This window comes from Sorex araneus, chromosome 2 (genome assembly GCF_027595985.1).
Source record: "Sorex araneus isolate mSorAra2 chromosome 2, mSorAra2.pri, whole genome shotgun sequence".
Taxonomy (NCBI): Eukaryota; Metazoa; Chordata; class Mammalia; order Eulipotyphla; family Soricidae; genus Sorex; species Sorex araneus.
This window is the reverse complement of record NC_073303.1, coordinates 229704158-229723071: the sequence shown is the minus strand read 5'-3', so window position 1 is coordinate 229723071 and position 18914 is coordinate 229704158. Positions and strand designations below refer to the sequence as shown.

At 42.1% G+C, this 18914-nt stretch overlaps 1 protein-coding gene across 5 annotated transcripts in view; it reads right to left on the bottom strand.

Annotated features, from left to right (window-relative positions):
* Positions 1 to 18914, bottom strand: part of BCL2L13 (BCL2 like 13) — a 99069-nt gene that overhangs the window by 22023 nt on the left and 58132 nt on the right. For 4 of the 5 annotated variants that reach the window (XM_004616701.2, XM_055127881.1, XM_055127882.1 and 1 more), the window contains 2 exons: positions 15159 to 15315; positions 1100 to 1169 (listed from right to left, as the gene is read on the bottom strand). In XM_004616701.2, coding sequence (XP_004616758.2) covers positions 1100 to 1169; positions 15159 to 15315 — 227 coding nt within the window. The remainder of the gene's footprint in view (positions 1 to 1099; positions 1170 to 15158; positions 15316 to 18914) is intronic. The other variant, XM_004616703.2, reaches the window with a different exon arrangement.

The window sequence follows — 18914 nt, the reverse complement described above, 5'->3', positions numbered from 1 at the left end:
AACTAAATATTTTCAGTTAACTATATATCTCTTTTGTAGTTAATATAAAAAGATCTTCTCATGACTAGAAAAGGAATGATGGAGGAAATGAAATCAAATTTAATTTCCTGTTACAGAACTGCCAAGGTAATAACTGAGTATTATATTTCTGCAGAGAGCGCAAACAGAAAAAAATGAGCTTATGTTTACATTACATTGGCATATAAGAAAATATAGATCAAAGTCTGAAAAAACAACAAATATGCGTTCACTTTCTGACAGTCTAATAAAATTTTAGCTCAGAATAAATTAAAAACATCTTTCGGGGCCAAGAGTACAGAAGTTAAAGCACTTGCTTTACATGCAGCCCACCTGGGTTTGATCTCAGTACCACATATGGTACCTGTGCACTACCACAAGTGATCCCTGAGCACAGAGCCAGGAGGAAACCATGAACACCATTCAGTGTGGCACAAAAAACAAAATAAATGACTAAATATAAAAACACCTTTTGGAGGTGACAAGAATCAAAGCTGTGGGTAGAAGCTCAAATGAAAGTCTAATATTCTACCACTGAAATGCATCCCCAGCCTAGAACCCTAAAAGATTAAGAGGAGCAATATAAGGCTACACAGAACATGTTACATATTTTTTTTCAGTAATTTATACTATTAAAAACGAAACTGTCCATTTAGTACCAGTATTTTGTCTTTCTTTTTCTCAGTGTCTAAGTAGGGACAATATCAGAACAACTGCAAAGGCCTGGAATGTTACTTAATGTAACTGAAAACATTCCACTTTCCCCTAATAATCTACTACATCTTTCATGTTCCAAAAAGTAGATACCTAGGGCCAGAGAGATAGTACAGAGGGGAAGATCCTTGCCTTGCATACCAAGGGTTGGATTCCTGGCATACCATCCGGTCCCCCAGGCACCACCAGCAATGATTCTTGAGTGCAAAGCTAGGAATAAGCCCTGAGCACTGCCAGATGTGCCCCCAAAATAAAAAATATATATATTTACGAAGTTCTAACAGTTTCTCTTATAATATGCTAGCAATTTGGTCTCTATCAATAGCACAATAAAACCTTGTAAAAGAACAGCTGATCTGGTTAATACCTTATTCCAGCCGCTGGCATGAACTGCAGTCTCCAACGTACATTCCCGGTATGACTGATACGTCACTGGCCTGCAGAGATGTTTTTTAAAAGTCTGTGTCATCAGAAGGAAAATTCTAAATTTTCAGATGAATAAATATACGTCACTACTGTTGAACATTTTGCTAAGCTAATAAAGATTATTCTATATATTGTTCTGTATAATGTCTTTAAGTATTCTGTAGAGATTGAGATGTATGCTACCAATCTAGGAAGGCAGTTAAAAACAAAACATAACAATAATGAAAAATTTAATTATACCTTGATGTTCACCTAACAGGTTTTTGAATTTACAATAAATACTTGGCTTATCAATACAAGATCAAATAATTACGAAATTATCTGAATTCAAACACACTTTTTCAAAGACAAAAATACAAAACATTTAAAAATTAAAAAGTCACATCACTGGAAACTTTTCAAATTAAATATGCAAGAAGTTGACATAGGATCAAAAAAAGAGAATACAGCCAGTAAGGCACTTGCCCTGCACGTAGCCAAACCAGGTTTGATCCCCACTACAGCTCTCCGAGCCCTGCCATGAGGGATTCCGAGGCTCAGAGCCAGGAGAAAGTCCCAATGACAGCCCAGTGTGGCCCCAAAAACAAAATAAATAAATAAAAACAAAGACAGAGGACTCTTCTGTCAGGGAATTTTAAAACTCATTCCAAAGAGCATTTTCTGTTCTAACTACTCTGGTCTATTATCTCTCCATTCTATGAATATCCAACAATATCATTTATTAGGGCCTACATTTTTATATAATTTACACATCATGTTATGCATTAGGAAACAAAGCTCAGAATACTAAGAGACTATTTCAAATAGCTGACAAACAGCCAATACAGGAATGTACTTCCAATAAGATCTGGTTCTAAGGTCCACACTGCTATTTCTCTGTTTCAGTTTAGCTCAGTGGTGTTCAGGGGAAACTCTTGTCTCTGGGCTCTGGGATCACTCTGAGCAGGGCTTAGGGGAACATATGAGGTGATGGGCATCAAACCCAGGTCAGCTGCATGACAAACAAGCACCCTACCTCCAACCCCTCACATTACTTCTATTTTAAGTTAGGATCTTAACACATTTTTTAATAATGTATAGCTAGATATCACATGTGGGTAATGAGCTTTTTTGGTGAGAAGGAGGGCGGTGGGCCACACCCACTGGTGCACAGAACTTACTCCTGACTCTGAGCTCAGGGATCACTCCTGGTGATGCTTGGGGGCTGAGCCCGATCAACCACCAACAAACAAGCCCCCGCCCACTGCACTATTGTTCTGGCCCGTAATGAGCATTTTATTTTATTTTTTTTTTGTTTCTTTTTTTTTTCTTTTGTTTTCTTTTTATTTTCGTCTGTAATGAGCATTTTAAATGTGACTACACGGGTCGAGGTGAGGAAATATCCTTCTTTCTCGATTCTTTTCCCTTTTCTGGGAGAAACGCGGTGTGGTGTCCACCATATTATGAAGTCTATTAAGCAGGCACTAAGTTAGAGGCGAGGGAATGGGAGGGGAAAAAAAAAAACCTATATACTTGGAACAGCGGGACGCTTGGGAAGTCTCGGGCCGATACCAGCGCATGCTCCGCCGAGACTCGACCCGGGTGGCCACACTTTTGAGTGGCCGCGATGTTGCTGATCAACCAGAACCCCGAGCCTAACTAGACTTCCGGTTCCAGAAACTACTTGTAACCATGTCTCTAGACTGAACTAAGCCATAGCCCCACGCCGGCAGAGGACTGGAAATATCCTTTTTTCTCGTAGGGCGGCGTGGTGTCAGCCATAAGATGAGGACTATTCATTAAGCAGGCACGAACTTGGTGGCGCGGGAAGGAGGGGGGAAAAACTATGTACTTGAAACAACGGGACTTCATATCTCTCCAGTTTCAGCAATGGGAAACTAATTATCAAATGCTGCATGGGCAGTAGGGCTGCCTTTCTTGGGGGAAAACTCCAACAATAGTGAATGTTGTGTTGAAATATGGAATGTAATCAAGGTAAAGTGAAAATGAAGTGAAATTTATCAACTAAGCAGGCAGGGATGGGGGGTGGGGGGCGGGGGGTGGGAGGTATACTGGGGTCTTTGGTGGTGGAATATGGGCACAGGTGAAGGGATGGGTGTTGAGCATTGTATAACTGAGACATAAACCTGAGAACTTTGTAACTTTCCACATGGTCATTCAATAAAAAATAAATAAAATTAAATAAATAAATAAATAAATGTGACTAGTTGGGGCTGAAGCAATAGCATAACAAAAAGGTGTTTGCCTTGCACATAGCCAACCTTGCAGAAAGGTTGTCTGCCTTGCACATAGCCAACTTCAATTTGATACTGGCAGATGTATATGTCCAGGTCCAGAGTGATCCCTAAGCCTAGAGCCAGAAGTAAGTCTTGAGCACTGCTGGGTGGGTCCCAAAAATCAAAACCAAAATTTACAAAAATTTTTTAAAAACCCAATGTGTAAAAGTGTAAAATATACACTGAATTTCAGACTTAACAAAATATTTTATTAATAATTTTATATTGCATACATGAAAATTGCATATATATATTGCATATATATGAAAAGTATTGTTGCATGACAGGGTTATTATTAAATTTTAAAATTCAACTTTATGTAGTTGCTAGAGAATTTAAAGGACCATGTTTTTGCATTTTATCTTTTAAACAGGGCTTGTCTAAATATTTCAAAAAACAGTTCTGATCATACAGCTATCCTTTTAGGTAAGTTCATATAAAATCATCAACATCATCATCATCATCATCATCATCAACATCATCCCGTAGATCATGGATTTTCTTGAGCAGTCTCAGTAACATATCATCATCATCATCCCATAGATCGTCAATTTTCTTGAGCAGTCTCAGTAACATCTCCATTTGTCCTAGCCCTGAGATTTTAGAAGCCTCTCTCTACTCGTCCTTCCCAACTGTGCCCCACTGGAGGCTCTTTCAGGGTCAGGGGAATGAGACCCATCATTGTTACTGGTTTTGGCATATGAATACACCATAGGGAGTTTGCGAGGCTCTTCAAGGTGGGCAGAAAACTCTCAGTAGCTTGCCAGGTTCTCCAAGAGGGAGAACTAGACTGTAAGAGTCTCTTGCTCCTTTGCATGGCTGTCTTCACCGGGGCCCCTCAGAGAGGGTGGGTTGAATTTTCCTCCTGGCCCCGAGCAGAGCCCCAGCAGCCGAAGACCTCTGGAACCCAGCCACAGCCATGCTAAAGGCCTCTCTCCCCACGTTCAGATGAGCCTCATGCATGAAGGAACGGGCAGAGGAACCCAGGTGTGCAGGATCTGAAGCTGAGATCTCCAAACCTGCTCGGATCAGGACTGGGCCTCTTCCACCCAGATACCCCATTTTTCAGTAGCTAAGGCGGTCACATCCAGAAACTGGCCCCAGTGCCGTGTAATCCCATCAATGGCCAACATCCAGAGACTATAAAACCAAGCTACTGATTTTAGAATTTTAAAAAAAATCATTCCCTAAGCTATATCTTCAAAACCATTAATAATGCATTTTTGTTGCATGAATCAAGGTGTAATTATAAGAAATTAAGGGAAAGATTTTATTTAATGCTATGAAAGGTCCAACCCATGTATATGTATTTGTTTGAGGAGACTAATAGCTCTGATGGCAGTGTCATTATTACTCTGAATCACAACCTAGATTCAAAGAAAGTACTTATAAGCATGAAAGGTAAACTTTATTATTTTTGTTTTTTTGTTTGTTTGTTTTTGGGTCACACCTGGCAATGCACAGGGGTTACTCCTGGCTCATGCACTCAGGAATCACCCCTTGTGACACTCAAGGGACCATATGGGATGCTGGGACTCGAACCCGGGTCAGCCACATGCAAGGCAAATGTTCTACCCACTGTGCTATTGCTCCAGTGCCCTGTGAAAGGTAAACTTTAGCTAACCTTTTTAAAGTTTTTCTTTTTGTTTTTGTCTTGGGGTCACACTTGAAAATTGGGAGCAAATCTTTTTGCCTACACTTCTGTTATTTTGTTCCAAGTTCAAACAGCTTTGTGACAATATATAGATATACAAATGTATGAAAATTTGGCTGCTCTGGCTAAAGAGTGGAGGGACCCTAATGAGCCCTATACATTCAGCTTATTTGGTACCTTTTGACACCTACTCAGGGTTCCTAACACTTTGTAAGCTTCTGCTGTAAATCCAAATTTCCTATTTAAGCTTTACTTAGACCCATAATCTTCTCTCACCATTTGGGAGGGGCAGGGAGTTGAGCGGGCCCACATCCAGTGATGTTCAAGAGGTACTACTCTTTGAGGTGATCGGCAGAACATGTGATACAAGGATCAAAGCTGCATGCAAAGTATGTGCTCTGGCCCTTTAAGCCTGGCCCTCAACACTTACATAAGGTTTTTCTGTATATACTTCAAATATTGTTTTCACTTCATTCTTTCCTATCTTTTTTGTTTTAATAGGAAGGGGTCACTCACAGCAATACAGGCCTGATGGTTTAGTGTTAGCCAGTGGTGCAGTGCTTGAAGGACACCAAAGCCACTGAGGTGGTACTGAGGGTCATCAGTGCCCCACCCAGTGACGCTTCAGCCACTGACAATGCTGAGGGGTTATAGAGTGCGAGACAGTTGTAGGGCTTGAGCTCAGGGTCTCACACACGAAAGGCATTTCTCCAGCATTTAAGCTATCCCCAAACCTGTTTTAACATTGGTTCATATCATCAAAAAATATGCAGTAATAGACTTAATTCTCCTTAAGCACAATACTGTCTTCTAATAAACTGTAAAACCTTAATAATGATTTTGTGAAAGTAAGAATTTAATTGCATTACTTTGACAATTTGGTTTCTAATTTTTTTTTAAGTGAAGGGGGCATTTTCACTTTGCATTTTTTCTTTTTTCCCCCCATTCTTTCATCTTACTTTAAACACACAATTATTTAATAACAATGCCACATTCCTAGATAACATTAATTCCTCTGTTCTGTTTTTTTGGGGTCATGCCTGGCAGTGTGCAAGGCTTTATTTACTTCAGCTCTGTATTCGGGGATCACTCCTGGTGGTGCTCAGGAACTGAACTTGGGTTTGCCCCGTATAAAACAAGATACACTGCAGAAGCTGGAGAACAGTACTGGAGGTAAGACACTAACCTCGCACACAGACAGCCCTGGTTTGATCCCTGGCACCACACATGGTTACTTCCAGCAGTCCTTTCTGAACACACAGCCAGAAATAAGCCTTGAGTACCACTGTGTGTGTCTCTCCAACCCCCTCAAAAAGAGATTTCAGGGGCTGAGGAAATAGTACTGTGGGTAGGACATTTGTGACAACAAATTTATATATGCAGGGGCTGGAGAGATAAACTCAACAGCTCAGTATATGCTCTGATCCCTGGCACTACACGGTTTCATAAGCATGCTGATGGCAACCCTGATCATAGAACCCAGAATAGCCCTTGAACACTGCTGGGTTGAACCCAAAATCCAAAACCCTAAAATATTTATACAGCAGGGCTGGAAAAGTAAAGCAGTGCTTAATCTGCAAAAGGCCAACCTGGGTTCTATTTCTACTACCACATAAGGTATCCTGAGCACTACCAGGAGTGAGCCTTGAGCACAGCCGATGTTTAAATGCACAGAATACTACGTTTAAATATATCATGCTATTTTATATTTCTTTTTTATTTCTTTTTGTTTGTTTGGGGGCCACACCCAGCAGTGATCTGGTCTTACTCCTGGTTCTGTACTCAGCAGTTAGGGGGTCATGTGGATGCCGGGAACAAATTCCAGTTGGTTGCTTGCAAGGCAAGCATCCTACTCGCTTGCTATACTACCACTTCAACCCAAGAATTCATGCTATTCTAGATGCCTGTCACCAAAACAAATACTTTATTCAAATTTATGACAGTTCCTCACAATTTTCAGAGAATTAGGGGAAATAATCTAACACTTACAATAAATGGTAAGCTACCTGTGGCGTATTCAATATACCAAAAACATTAACAACAAGCCTCACAATGGAGATGTTACTGGTGCCCGCTCGAGCAAATCTATGAACAACAGGATGGCAGTGCTACAGTGCTACATATTTTATTCTAACATATTTTTTATTTTAAATTTATTTCTTTTTTAATTAGTGAATCACCGTGAGGGTACAGTTAAAGATTTATGCATTTTCGTGCTCGTGTTTCCCTCATACAATGTTCGAGAACCCATCCCTTCACCAGTGCCCATTCTCCACCACCAATAAACCCAGCATCCCTCCCACCTCCCAATCCCATCTCCCCCCATACCACCCTGCCACTGTGGCAGGTATTCCCTTTTGTTCTCTATCTCCAATTGGGTGTTGTGGTTTGCAATAGGGGTGTTGAGTGGCCATCGTGTTAAGTCTCTAGTCTACTTTCAGCACACTCACCCTTAGCACACTCACCCTTCCTCCACGTGGCCTCCAACCACATTTTACTTGGTGTTCCCTTCTCTATCTGAGCTGCCTTTTCCCCAGAATGTGAGGCCAGCTTCCAAGACATGGAGTCAACTGTCTGATACTTATTTCTACTATTCTTGGGTGTTTGTCTCCTACTCGTTATCTTATATTCCACAGATGAGTGCAATCTTTCTATGTCTCTCTCTTTCTGACTCATTTCACTTAGCATGATACCATGTTGATCCACTTATATGCAAAGTTCATGAGTTCATTTTTTCTAACAGCTGCATAGTATTCCATTGTATAGATGTACCAAAGTTTCTTTAACCAGTCATCTGTTCTAGGGCACTCGGGATTTTTCCAGATTCTGGCTATTGTAAACAGTGCTACGATGAACATATAAGTGCAGATATCATTTCGACTATACTTTTTTGCTTCTCCGGGATATATTCCCAGCAGTGGTAATGCTGGGTCAAATGGGAGCTCAATTTCTAATTTTTTGAGAAGTGTCCATATTGTTTTCCAAAAGGGCTGAACCAGTCAGCATTCCCACCAGCAGTGTAGAAGGGTCCCTTTCTCCCCACATCCTCTCCAACAGTGGTTGCTTTTGTTCTTTTGGATGTATGTCAGTCTCTGTGGTGTGAGGTGGTATCTCATGGTTGTTTTGATCTGCATCTCCCTGATGATTAGTGATGTAGAGCACTTTTTTATGTACCTTTTGGCCATTCGTATCTCTTCCTTGGGAAAGTTTCTGTTCATTTCTTCGCCCCATTTTCTGATGGGGTTGGATGTTTTCTTCTTGTAGAGTTCAACCAGTGCCTTATATACCCTTGATATAAACCCCTTATCAGATGGGTATTGGGTGAATATCCTTTCCCATTCTGTAGATTGTCTTTGTATTTTAGCCCTTATTTCTTTTGAGGTGCAGAAGCTTCTTAGTTAAGAGAGTCAAATTTGTTTATCTGTTTCCACTTGCTTGGCCAGTGGTGTGTCATCTTTGAAGATATCTTTAGCTTCGATATTGTGGAGGGTTTTGCCAACTTTGCCTTCAGTGTATCTAATGGAGTCTGGTCTGATGCTGAGGTCTTTAATCCATTTTGATCTGACTTTTGTGCTTGGTGTCAGGTTTTGCATGTGGTTGTCCAGTTGTGCCAGCACCACTTGCTAAAGAGGCTTTCCTTGTTCCACTTCACATCTCTTGCTCCCTTACCAAAGATTAGATGATCATACATTTGGGATTGTGTGTAGGGAAATTTCACCCTGTTCCATTATCTGTTGCTCTGCCTTTGTTCCAGTACCATGCTGTTTTAATTGTTACCGCTTTGTAGTAAAGTTTAAGGTTGGGGAGGGTGATGCCTCCCATCGTCTTTATCCCAAGAATTGTTTTAGCTATCCGTGGGCGTTTGTTGTCCCATATAAATTTTAGGATTGCCTGATCCATTTCTTTGAAGAATGTCATGGGTATCCTTATAGGGATCGCGCTGAATCTGTATAATGCTTTGGGGAGTATTGCCATTTTGACAATGCTGACTTCTCCCTATCCAGGAGCAGGGATTATGTTTCCATTTCCTCTTTTATTTAATGGAGTAGCATTTTATAGATTTCTTTGTAGAGGTCTTTTACTTCCTTGGTTAGGCTGATTCCGAGGTACATGATTTTCTGGGGTGAATGGGATTGCTTTTTTCATGTCCCTTTCCTCTGTCTCATTGTTTGCGTATAAGAAGGCCATGGATTTTTGAGTATTGATTTTATAGCCTGCAACTTTACTGTATAAGTCTATTGCTTCCAACAGTTTCTTAGTAGAGGCTTTAGGCTTCTCTAGATATAGTATCATATCATCTGCGAAAAGTGAGAGTTTGATTTCTTCCTTTCCTATCTGGATGCCCTTAATCTCTTTTTCTTGTCTAACAGCTATCCAGTACTTCCAGTACTATATTGAAGAGAAGTGGTGACAGTGGGCACCCTTGTCTCATTCCTGATTTTAGAGGGAAGTCCCTCAGTTTTTCCCCATTGAGGATAATGCTTGCCATAGGTTTGTGGTAGATGGCTTCGACTATCTTGAGGAAAGTTCCTCTAAAACCTATTTTGGTGAGGGTTTTCATCATGAATGGATGTTGGATCTTGTTAAATGCTTTCTCTGCATCAATTGATATGACCATATGGTTTTTATCTTTACTTTTGTTGATATGATGGATTATGTCGATTGATTTCTGAATGTTAAACCATCCTTGCATCCCTGGGATGAAACCCACTTGGTCATGGTGTATGATCTTTTGGATAAGTTGTTGGATTCTATTTGCTAGTATTCTGTTGAGGATCTTCGCATCGGTGTTCATCAGGGATATTGGTCTATAATTTTCTTTCTTAGTGGTGTCTTTGTTTGCTTTTGGTATTAAGGAGATGTGTGCTTCATAGAAACTGTTTGGGAGAGTTCCTGTTTTTTCAATTTCCTGGAAAAGCTTGAGGAGAACTGGCAACAGGTCTTTAAATGTTTGGAAGAATTTGCCAGTGAATCCATCTGGACCTGGGCTTTTGATTTTGGGGAGATTTTTTATTGGTTTCAGTTTCCTTGATATTAATGTATTTATTTAGGTATTCCAAGTCTTCTTGGTTCAGTCTTGGGAGATTGAACCAATCTCCCTCTTGATTGTAGGAATCAAGAAATTCATCCATTTCTTTTAGGTTCTCACGTTTCGTGGCATATAGACTTTCGAAGTAGTCTCTGACGATCTTTTGAATTTCGTTGGTTTCTGTTGTGATGTCCCCCTTTTCATTCCTGATTCGGTTTATTAGGGTTTTCTCTCTTTCTTTGTGAGTCTTGCTAGTGGTTTATCAATCTTGTTTATTTTCTCAAAGAACCAGCTCTTGGTTTCATTGACCTTTCGAATTGTTTTCTGGGTTTCCATGTCGTTAATTTCTGCTCTAATTTTTATTATTTCTTTCCTTTGGTATGGTTTGGGTTCCTTTTTCTGGTCCTTTTCTAAGGCCTTGAGCTGTGAAGTCAAGCTATCTATGTAGGCCCTTCTTCCTTCCTAAGGAATGCTTGCAGAGCTATAAATTTTCCCCTTTACACAGCTTTAGCTGTGTCCCATAGGTTTTGGTAGCTCGTGTCTTCATTCTCATTTGTTTCGAGGTATCTCTTGATTTCTTCCTTGATTTCCTTCCTGACCCACTCACTGTTCAACACTGCGCTGTTTAATTTCCAGTAGTTTGTTTTGATTCTTTGCGTCTGTGTGATTAGCTTCTATCTTCAGCACATCGTGGTCTGAGAAGATAGTTGATACAATTTCTATTTTCCTGATTTTTTGAGGTATGTTTTGTGGCCCAGTACATGGTCTATTTTGGAAAATGTTCCGTGTGTACTGGAAAAGAATGTGTATTCTTTCTTTTTGGGGTGTAAAGCCCTGTATAGGTCTATTAGCCTCTCTCTTCTATTTCTTCCTTCTGAGTCCGTGTTTCCTTGCTGAGTTTTGTTCTTGTCGATCTATCCAGAGGTAATAAGGCAGTGTTGAAGTCTCCGACTACTATTGTGCTGTTAGTGATGTCTTCCTTAAAGTCTGTTAGGAGTTTTTTAAGTATTTAGCCGGTCTCCCATTAGGTGCATATACGTTCAAGAGCGTGATTTCTTCCTGTTGCACATACCCCTTGATAAGTAGGAAGTGACCTTCTCTGTTCCTTCTAATCTTTTTCAACCTGAAATCTATGTTGTCAGATACTAGTATTGCCACCCCAGCTTCTTTGAGGGAGTTGTTTGCTTGCAGGATTGTTTTCCACCCTTTGAGCCTGTGTTTGCTCTGACTGTATAAATGTGTTTCTTGTAGGCAGCAGAATATTGGGTTCAGTTTCTGAATCCATTTTGCCAATCTGTGTCTCTTAATTGGTGCATTTAGGCCATTGACATTGAGAGAGATTATTTTATTATTTTTTTTTTTTGCTTTTTGGGTCACACCTGGCGATACACAGGGGTTACTCCTGGCTCTGCACTCAGGAATTACTCCTGGCGGTGCTCAGGGGACCATATGGGATGCTGGGGATTGAACCTGTGTCGGCCGCGTGCAAGGCAAACGCCCTACCAGCTGTGCTATCACTCCAGCCCGAGAGAGATTATTGTCATGGGGTTTTGTGTCATCTTTTTGTGGGGTTGGTTGTTCTTGTGGGGTTCTTCCTTGACTTAAAATAGCCCCTTTAGTCCTTCTTTTAAGTTTGGTTTTGAGTCTATGAAGTTCCTGACGTGTTGTTTACCCGAGAAATAGTGTATGGTTTCTTCGAGTTTGAGTGAGTGTTTAGCCGGATAAAGTATTCTTGGTGAGGTGTTCATTTCGTTGAGTTTTTTCACTATGTCCCACCATTGTCTTCGGGCTCGAAGGGTTTCCTTTGATAGGTCTGCTATAAATCTGAGGGGTGCTCCTTTGTATGTGATTTCCTTCTTTGACCGTGCTGCTTGCAGAATTGCATCTCTATCCACAGCCTCCGTCATTCTGACTATGATATGCCTTGGAGTCTTTTTATTCGGGTCTCTTTTTGCTGGTACTCTTCGGACTCCTTGGATCTGGATGCCTGCCTTCTCCAGCTCTGGGAATTTCTTAGCAACGATGTCTTTGACTGTGTTTTTTTCATTGGGGTTACTTCCCTGTGCTTCTGGTACTCCAATGATTCTTATGTTGTTCCTCCTGAAGTCATCCTCGAGGACTCTGATTCGCTCTATAGCCATTTTGAGGTCTTTTGCCATTATTTGTTGTTGTCTGTAAGCTTTCTGCAGCTCATCTTCAAGCTCACTGATTTTGTCTTCAGCTGTAGTCATTCTACTGTTGAGGGCACCTACTGTGATTTTTAATTCATCTACTGAATCCTTTATTTGTGTGACTTCTGTTCGTAGCTTTGAAATTTCTGATCTCATTTCTTCCTGCATTTTCTTGGTTGACTGTTCCAAAGCATCATTCATCTCCTCCCTTAATTTTTTGGATGTCTGTTCCATGGTTGCTTTGAGTACATCGACCCTCTTCAAGATTTCCTCTCTGAATTCTTTTTCTAAGAGGTCCTGTATTTGGGTAGACCCTGTGGAGATTTCTGGAATCTTTTCTTCATCTTCTCTTCATGGAGGGGATTTTCACTGTTTCTTCATATTGTTATGGAAGTCTAGAGTTGGAACCTTCTAGTCGTCTATCCCTGTTCCCTCTTTCTGCAGGGGGGATTCTGTTTGTGCTAAGTTGATGATGATAGCCTTGTTCCAATTCTAAAATACTTCCTAGGAGCTCCTCTTGGTTTGTGTGGGGCCTCCAGTGATGACTTAAGGCTATGCTGTTTGGATGAGGAGTTTGTGCAGATTCTATTGTTCACTGACAGCTTTTGTGAAGTTCAAGTCAGCTAAAGGACTACTTGGCAAAGAATAATTGAGATGGCCAGGGTGATTTTCGAAGAAATAGGTTATAGACAGTATAACGAAAGGAAAATTACAACTGCAGCCAAGGCCGCTCCAGTGAGTGGCCATGCCCCTTTTGTGGTCACGCCCCCTGAAATACAGGCCACACCCCCAGTAATCTCTTGGGGCACAGAGCTGGGTAGATGGGGGTGGGCGGGGTCACGATCATCTGAGAGTACCTGATGAACAGTTCAGGCATTACAGAGGAGCAGAGAGGTGTCCATGCAGCGCAGGGGGGTGGGGGGTTCCAGGGGAGTCCCCGTTGCCCGGGAGCCTTTGGGAGAGTGTCCCGGGGGTCGCTGGGCGGGGTCACGATTGCCGGAGAGTAACATACTCTCACTATAACTAGCTTCTTGTTTTTAGCTTCAACAGAATCATAACCAGGAGAAATTCTCACTATAAGAAAATGAAAGTAGGGTCAGAGTGCATAGCAGGCAGGGCATTTGCCTTGGCACATGGCTAACCCAAGTTCAATCTCAAGCATCCCACATGGTCCCCTAAGCCTGGCTAGTAGTGATCCCTGAGTAGAGAACCAGGAATAAGTCCTGAACACCGCTGGGTGTGGCCCAAAAAAACATTAGAAAAAAAAGGAGAAAAGAAAATGGAAGTTGTTTCATGACGGAGAAATATTTTTGCAGGCTCTCTGCATGTGCTACAACCCAGTTTGAACCCTAGCACTTCATGGATCTTCAAATACCTCTGGGTAGAGTACTCAAGGCCCCAGTACTTCCAGAATGGTCCTGGTGATCCCCATCACCCTGGGGTCTGAGCAGCCCAGTTGACTGAGTAAAGCTGGAAGCGGCCCCTAGGTCCCTGAGCTATGCCGAGGATGCCCCACACAAAAATGTAAAAAGGAGGGACTGGAGCGATAGCACAGCAGGTAGGGCATTTGCCTTGCATGCGGCCGACCCAGGTTCGATTCCCAGCATCCCATATGGTCCCCTGAGCACCGCCATAAGTAATTCCTGAGTGAAGAGCCAGGAGTGACCCCTGTGCATCGCCAGGTGTGACCCAAAAAGCAAAAAAAAAAAAAAAAAAAGTAAAAAGGAAATATGAAATGGTAAATACACATGGAAGAGAGTGCTCAAGACAAATTTATCACTGTATCACTATCATCCTGTTCATCGATTTGCTCGAGCAGGCGTCAGTAATGTCTCCATTCGTCTCTGTCACATGCTATTGTAGCCCAGCAGTGTATTGGGAACTCTTTCAGGACCAGGGGAATGAGGACCGTCATTGTTACTGGTTTTGGCATATCGAGTAAAAATTTATAGCTCAGTAAAAGCATTTTTGAAAATCACACAATTCACAGAGTCCATACAAACGGAATTCATGTTGGAATACTTAAATCACCGCTTTGATGCAAGAAAAATTCTTACTGAAAACACAAATAAAGGGGGCTGGAACAATAGTACAGTGGGTGTTTACTTTGTATGTAGGCCAACTTGGGTTCAATCAATCCCCAGCATCCCATATGGTTCCCCCGAGCATCACAAAAAGCAATTCCTTAGTGCAGAACCAGGAGTAACCCCTGATCCCCAGGGCATTGCTGAGTGTGGCACAAAAGGGGGGGAAAAAAACCTCCACAAATAAAGAGTATGGGATCTGATCTGGCTCAATGATAGAGCACTTGCCTTGCATGTATAAGGCCTCTCCCTCTCTCCTTCTCCCTCTCCCTCCCCCCTTTTTTCCTTCTTCCATCCTTTCCTCCCTCCCTTCTTCCCTCTCTCTCTGAGAAAGAGAAGAAGTAAATGTCCAAGAGTATACATGTACACGGCTTCTCCAAGTGGAAAAAGCAAGCAACAGAGACAAGCAAGCAATTGTATTGAAGGAAAAACACAACTTGAAACGCAAGACCTTTTGCTTTCCCTTTCTTTAAAAAAAAAGAAAAAAGTACTCTGGGGAAGCAAAAGGAAAAGTCAAAAAAGTATACTGAGAAAAACAGTGACACCTGGGGCTGGAGAGACAACAGTGGGTGAGGTGCTTGCCTTACACACAGTCAACCCAAGTTTGCATGCAGCACCCCATGTGGTCCCCTGAACACTGTCAAGAGCAGTTCCTGAGCACAGAGCCAAGAGTACGCCCGAAGTACCACCGGATGTGGCCCAAAAACCAAACAAACAGAAAAAGTGACATTGATAAAATCCACAATTCCGTAGGGACAAACTCTCTCACTCAGCAATGTAACTCACTGGTCGAGGAGCTTCTGCACGGCTTTCTGTAGAGGGTCCTTCAGTTCCTGTAACACCTTTTCTCCAAGATGAGCCAAGCAGTCTTCTACTGAGCTCTCTGGGTTAGCAGGGCTGAATACTGGAGAAGTATGACGGTCAAAGCCTGTGCTGGTAAAGGCTAAAGAGAAGGAGAATAAAAAAATCCTTAACTTAGTAAACAATATTAATAATTGTGCTATAAACTCTCAAGAGGTGGGGATGAAGCGACAGTATAGCGGGTAGGTCACTTGCCTTGCAGGCAGCTGACCTAGGTTTGATTCCTGGCACTCTGTCTGGTCCCCAAGTCCTGCCGGGAGTGATCCCTGAGTGTAGGGCAGGAGTAAACACTGAGCACCACAGGGTATGGCCCCAAAAAACAAAAAATAAAGGCTCAAGGGTCCAGAGTGACAGTATAGTGATAGTAGTTTGCTTTGTGCACCCTGATCCAGGTTTGGTTCCACACATCTCATATCCCAGCACCCCCAGCAGTTACCCAAGGCACTGCCAGGTATAGCCCTAAAACAAAAGCAAAACAAAAAGCTCTATCGTCTGGAAACAAGTTATAAGCCACTTGAAAGGGTCAGATAATAATGGAATTTTTTACTAGTATATAAAATTGAATAGATCCTAAATGCTTTTTGTTTGTTTCTATTTGGGGGCCTAGAGTGTCTTTTTTAAGAAAAAGTTTTGTTTTTGTTCTCCCCGCTCGACTAAATCGACAAACAAAGGGATGACAGTGATACAGTGATATATTATATATATTATAGATATATTACGTATATATACATTTCTGGAGCTGATTCTTCTGTTCAAGGATGTTTTTTTCTCCAGTTGTTTAATTTTCCTCACAACTTCTTCCTATTATGTTTTACTCTAAATAGATTCTCCAGGTGATGGACATACAAAAATGTTGATTACTGTGAGTCTTGAACCTGAGTAGTGGTTGCTATAACTCCTCTGATTTAATGAACTCTGGTCTCTGGTCCTTTATACTCCTTTATCAGTTATGCCCATGTGATTTAAAAACCTCACCCCTTCTTGACCTCATGCCAGAGGCCTTGTTTCTGTTTTTAATTTTGGGGGTATTGTTTGTTTTTGGATCGTACCGAGCAGTGCTCAGGACCACTCGGAAGTCAGTCCCAGCAGGCCTGGCTGTCCGGGCATACAAAAGCATGTGCTCGGGGCCGGAGCGATAGCACAGCGGGTAGGGTGTTTGCCTTGCACGCAGCCAACCCGAGTTCGATACCCGGCATCCCATATGGTCCCCCAAGTACTGCCAGGAGCAATTCCTGAGTGCAAAGCCAGGAGTAACCCCTGAGCATCGCTGGGTGTGACCCAAAAAGGAAAAAAAATAAATAAAAGCATGTGCTCAGTCCATGGAGCTTTCTCTCTGGCTTTCAAACAACTGAAGTGGCATTGAAAAGAAGATTACTTCCATTGGACCTGGTTCAAACTATTAACTATCAACTGCTTGGGAACAGAGAGATGGTACAGAAGATAAGTCACTTATCTTGCAAGTCTGAGGTTTGATCAAACCTGGGTGGGCCGCGTGAAGTTGCAAGAGGGGCCAGAGTGACAGTACAGTGGGTAGAACATTTTGCCTTGCACGCAGCTGACCTGGATCTGATCCCTGGCACCACAAATAGTCTCCCAACTCCAACAGGAATGATCCCTGAGGCAGAGCCAGGAGCAGGCCCAGAGCATAACTAGGTGTGGTCCAAAAATCAACCAATCAATCAATAAATAATTTTAAAAGTTGCAAGAAAGATTCAATTGGTTGCAAAATCTCCAAATATTTTGTTGTCAAAGTTCACAAACATGTGTTAAGCAAGCCTGGAAGTCTCCATTTCAATAATCTATTGTGTAATAGGAGCTTCACTCAGGAAGTTAAGTCTTTTGTTGCTTTTTCCCTTTCTTTAAGTTTTATCTCGTATAAGTATGGCTATCAAAATATGAAGAAAGGCTTCAAATAGAAGTGAAACGTTAATTAGTTTAAAATGCTGACATAGAATACATGCTTTGCACATATGAGGTCTTGGATTCAATCCCCAGTACCCTCCTGAAAAAATTTTGTTAAAGGTAAAAAGACTAAATCCCAAAATAAAACAACACAGAATTTCCTGGAAATTCTATCCATAACAAGCAAGACAAAACAAATCGTCTAGCATCGCCTTTTTGCAGGTTTGAGTTCTGGTGAGACTGGTGTCAAAGTATTGAATGTGACCAAAGTGGAGAGAGAGTATGGGGGAAATTGACTGCCACACATGCAGGGGAAGGATTGGAACGGGCGTGGGGGGTGGTGGAGGAGAATACTGGGGATTTTGGTGGTGGAAAATGTGCACTGATGAAGGGATGGGTGTTTGATGATTATCTGACTAAAGCTCAAACATGAAAGCTTTTTAATGGTATCTCACAGTCCAAAATCGTCACCATGTCCCCAGTCTGACTCCACTGTCTCAGGACAGACATCACCAAGATACAATCTGCTAAAAATTTGGTTATGTGGGTTTTGTGACTGAAATCTCCAGGCTTTCTCAGGGTCGAGATAGGCTACCTCCCACCACCTCCCTATTCTTCCAGAAATCTCATCAGTCACATCCACACTCCAAAGCTCCCACCCAGTTAAGAAAGCTACTCCAGCCTTACCTTCCCAGTAAAAATACTGAACACCCTGAACAAATTTATGTCCTCTTACTACCTATATGGTACTGCAAACCATAATACACAAAAGGGGGGAGAAAGAGAGAGAGAGGAAGGCAGAGAGAGAGAGAGAGAGAGAGAGGTATCTGCCATAGAGGAAAGCTGGGGGGTGGAGGTGGGATGTTGGGGGATGGTGGGAGGGAAACGGGGGACACTGGTAGTGGGATAGTGGGAAGTATACACTGGTGGAGGGATGGGTGTTGGATCATTTATGATTAAAATCCAACCATGAACAGCTTTGTAATGGTCTATCTCACTGATATTCAATTAAAAAATTTTAAAACACTCTAAATTTAGTTTGTGGTAATGGTTATACAATCTGTGAATATATTAAAAACTATATATTGGGTCCCTTCATGCTTGCGGCTCGTTCAAGTGTGTGGAGAGTGGCCCTGAGCATGGCTGTAGCATGAGGAACCCAGGTGTGAGGGACCCGGGGCTGAGATCTCCAAGCCTGCTTGGATTGGGACTGGGCCTTCTCCAGCCAGACCTCCCATTTTCCAGTAGCTTGGCAGCTGCACCCACAAACTGCCCCCGGCACCACGTAATCTCACCAACAGCAAACCAGAAACTATAAGACCAAGCTCCCAAAAGCACACACACGACATGTAATAGTCTTGTTCTCCCTCTTGGAGAACCTGACAAGCTACCAACAGTTTATTGCCTTCATGGGGGTGTATTCATATCCCAAAATACAGTAAAAAATATATGCATACCTCTCAGAGAGCCCGGCAAGCTACCAAGAGTATCCCGCCCCCATGGCAGAGCCTGGCAAGCTACCCGTGGCGTATTCAATAAGCCAAAAACAGTAATGATAGGTCTCATTCCCCTGACCCTGAAAGAGCCTCCAATCATTGGGAAAGATGAGTAAGGAGGTGCTCTAAAATCTCAGGGCTGAGTGTAATAGAGATGTTACTGGTGCTTGCTGGAAAAAATCGATGAACGACAGGATGACAGTGATACAGTGTTACCCTTTAGGTTCCGCCCCCGTGCCATCCTGCAGCCAGCGCTGGTTTGCTCCCTGTCCCAGGTCAGTGA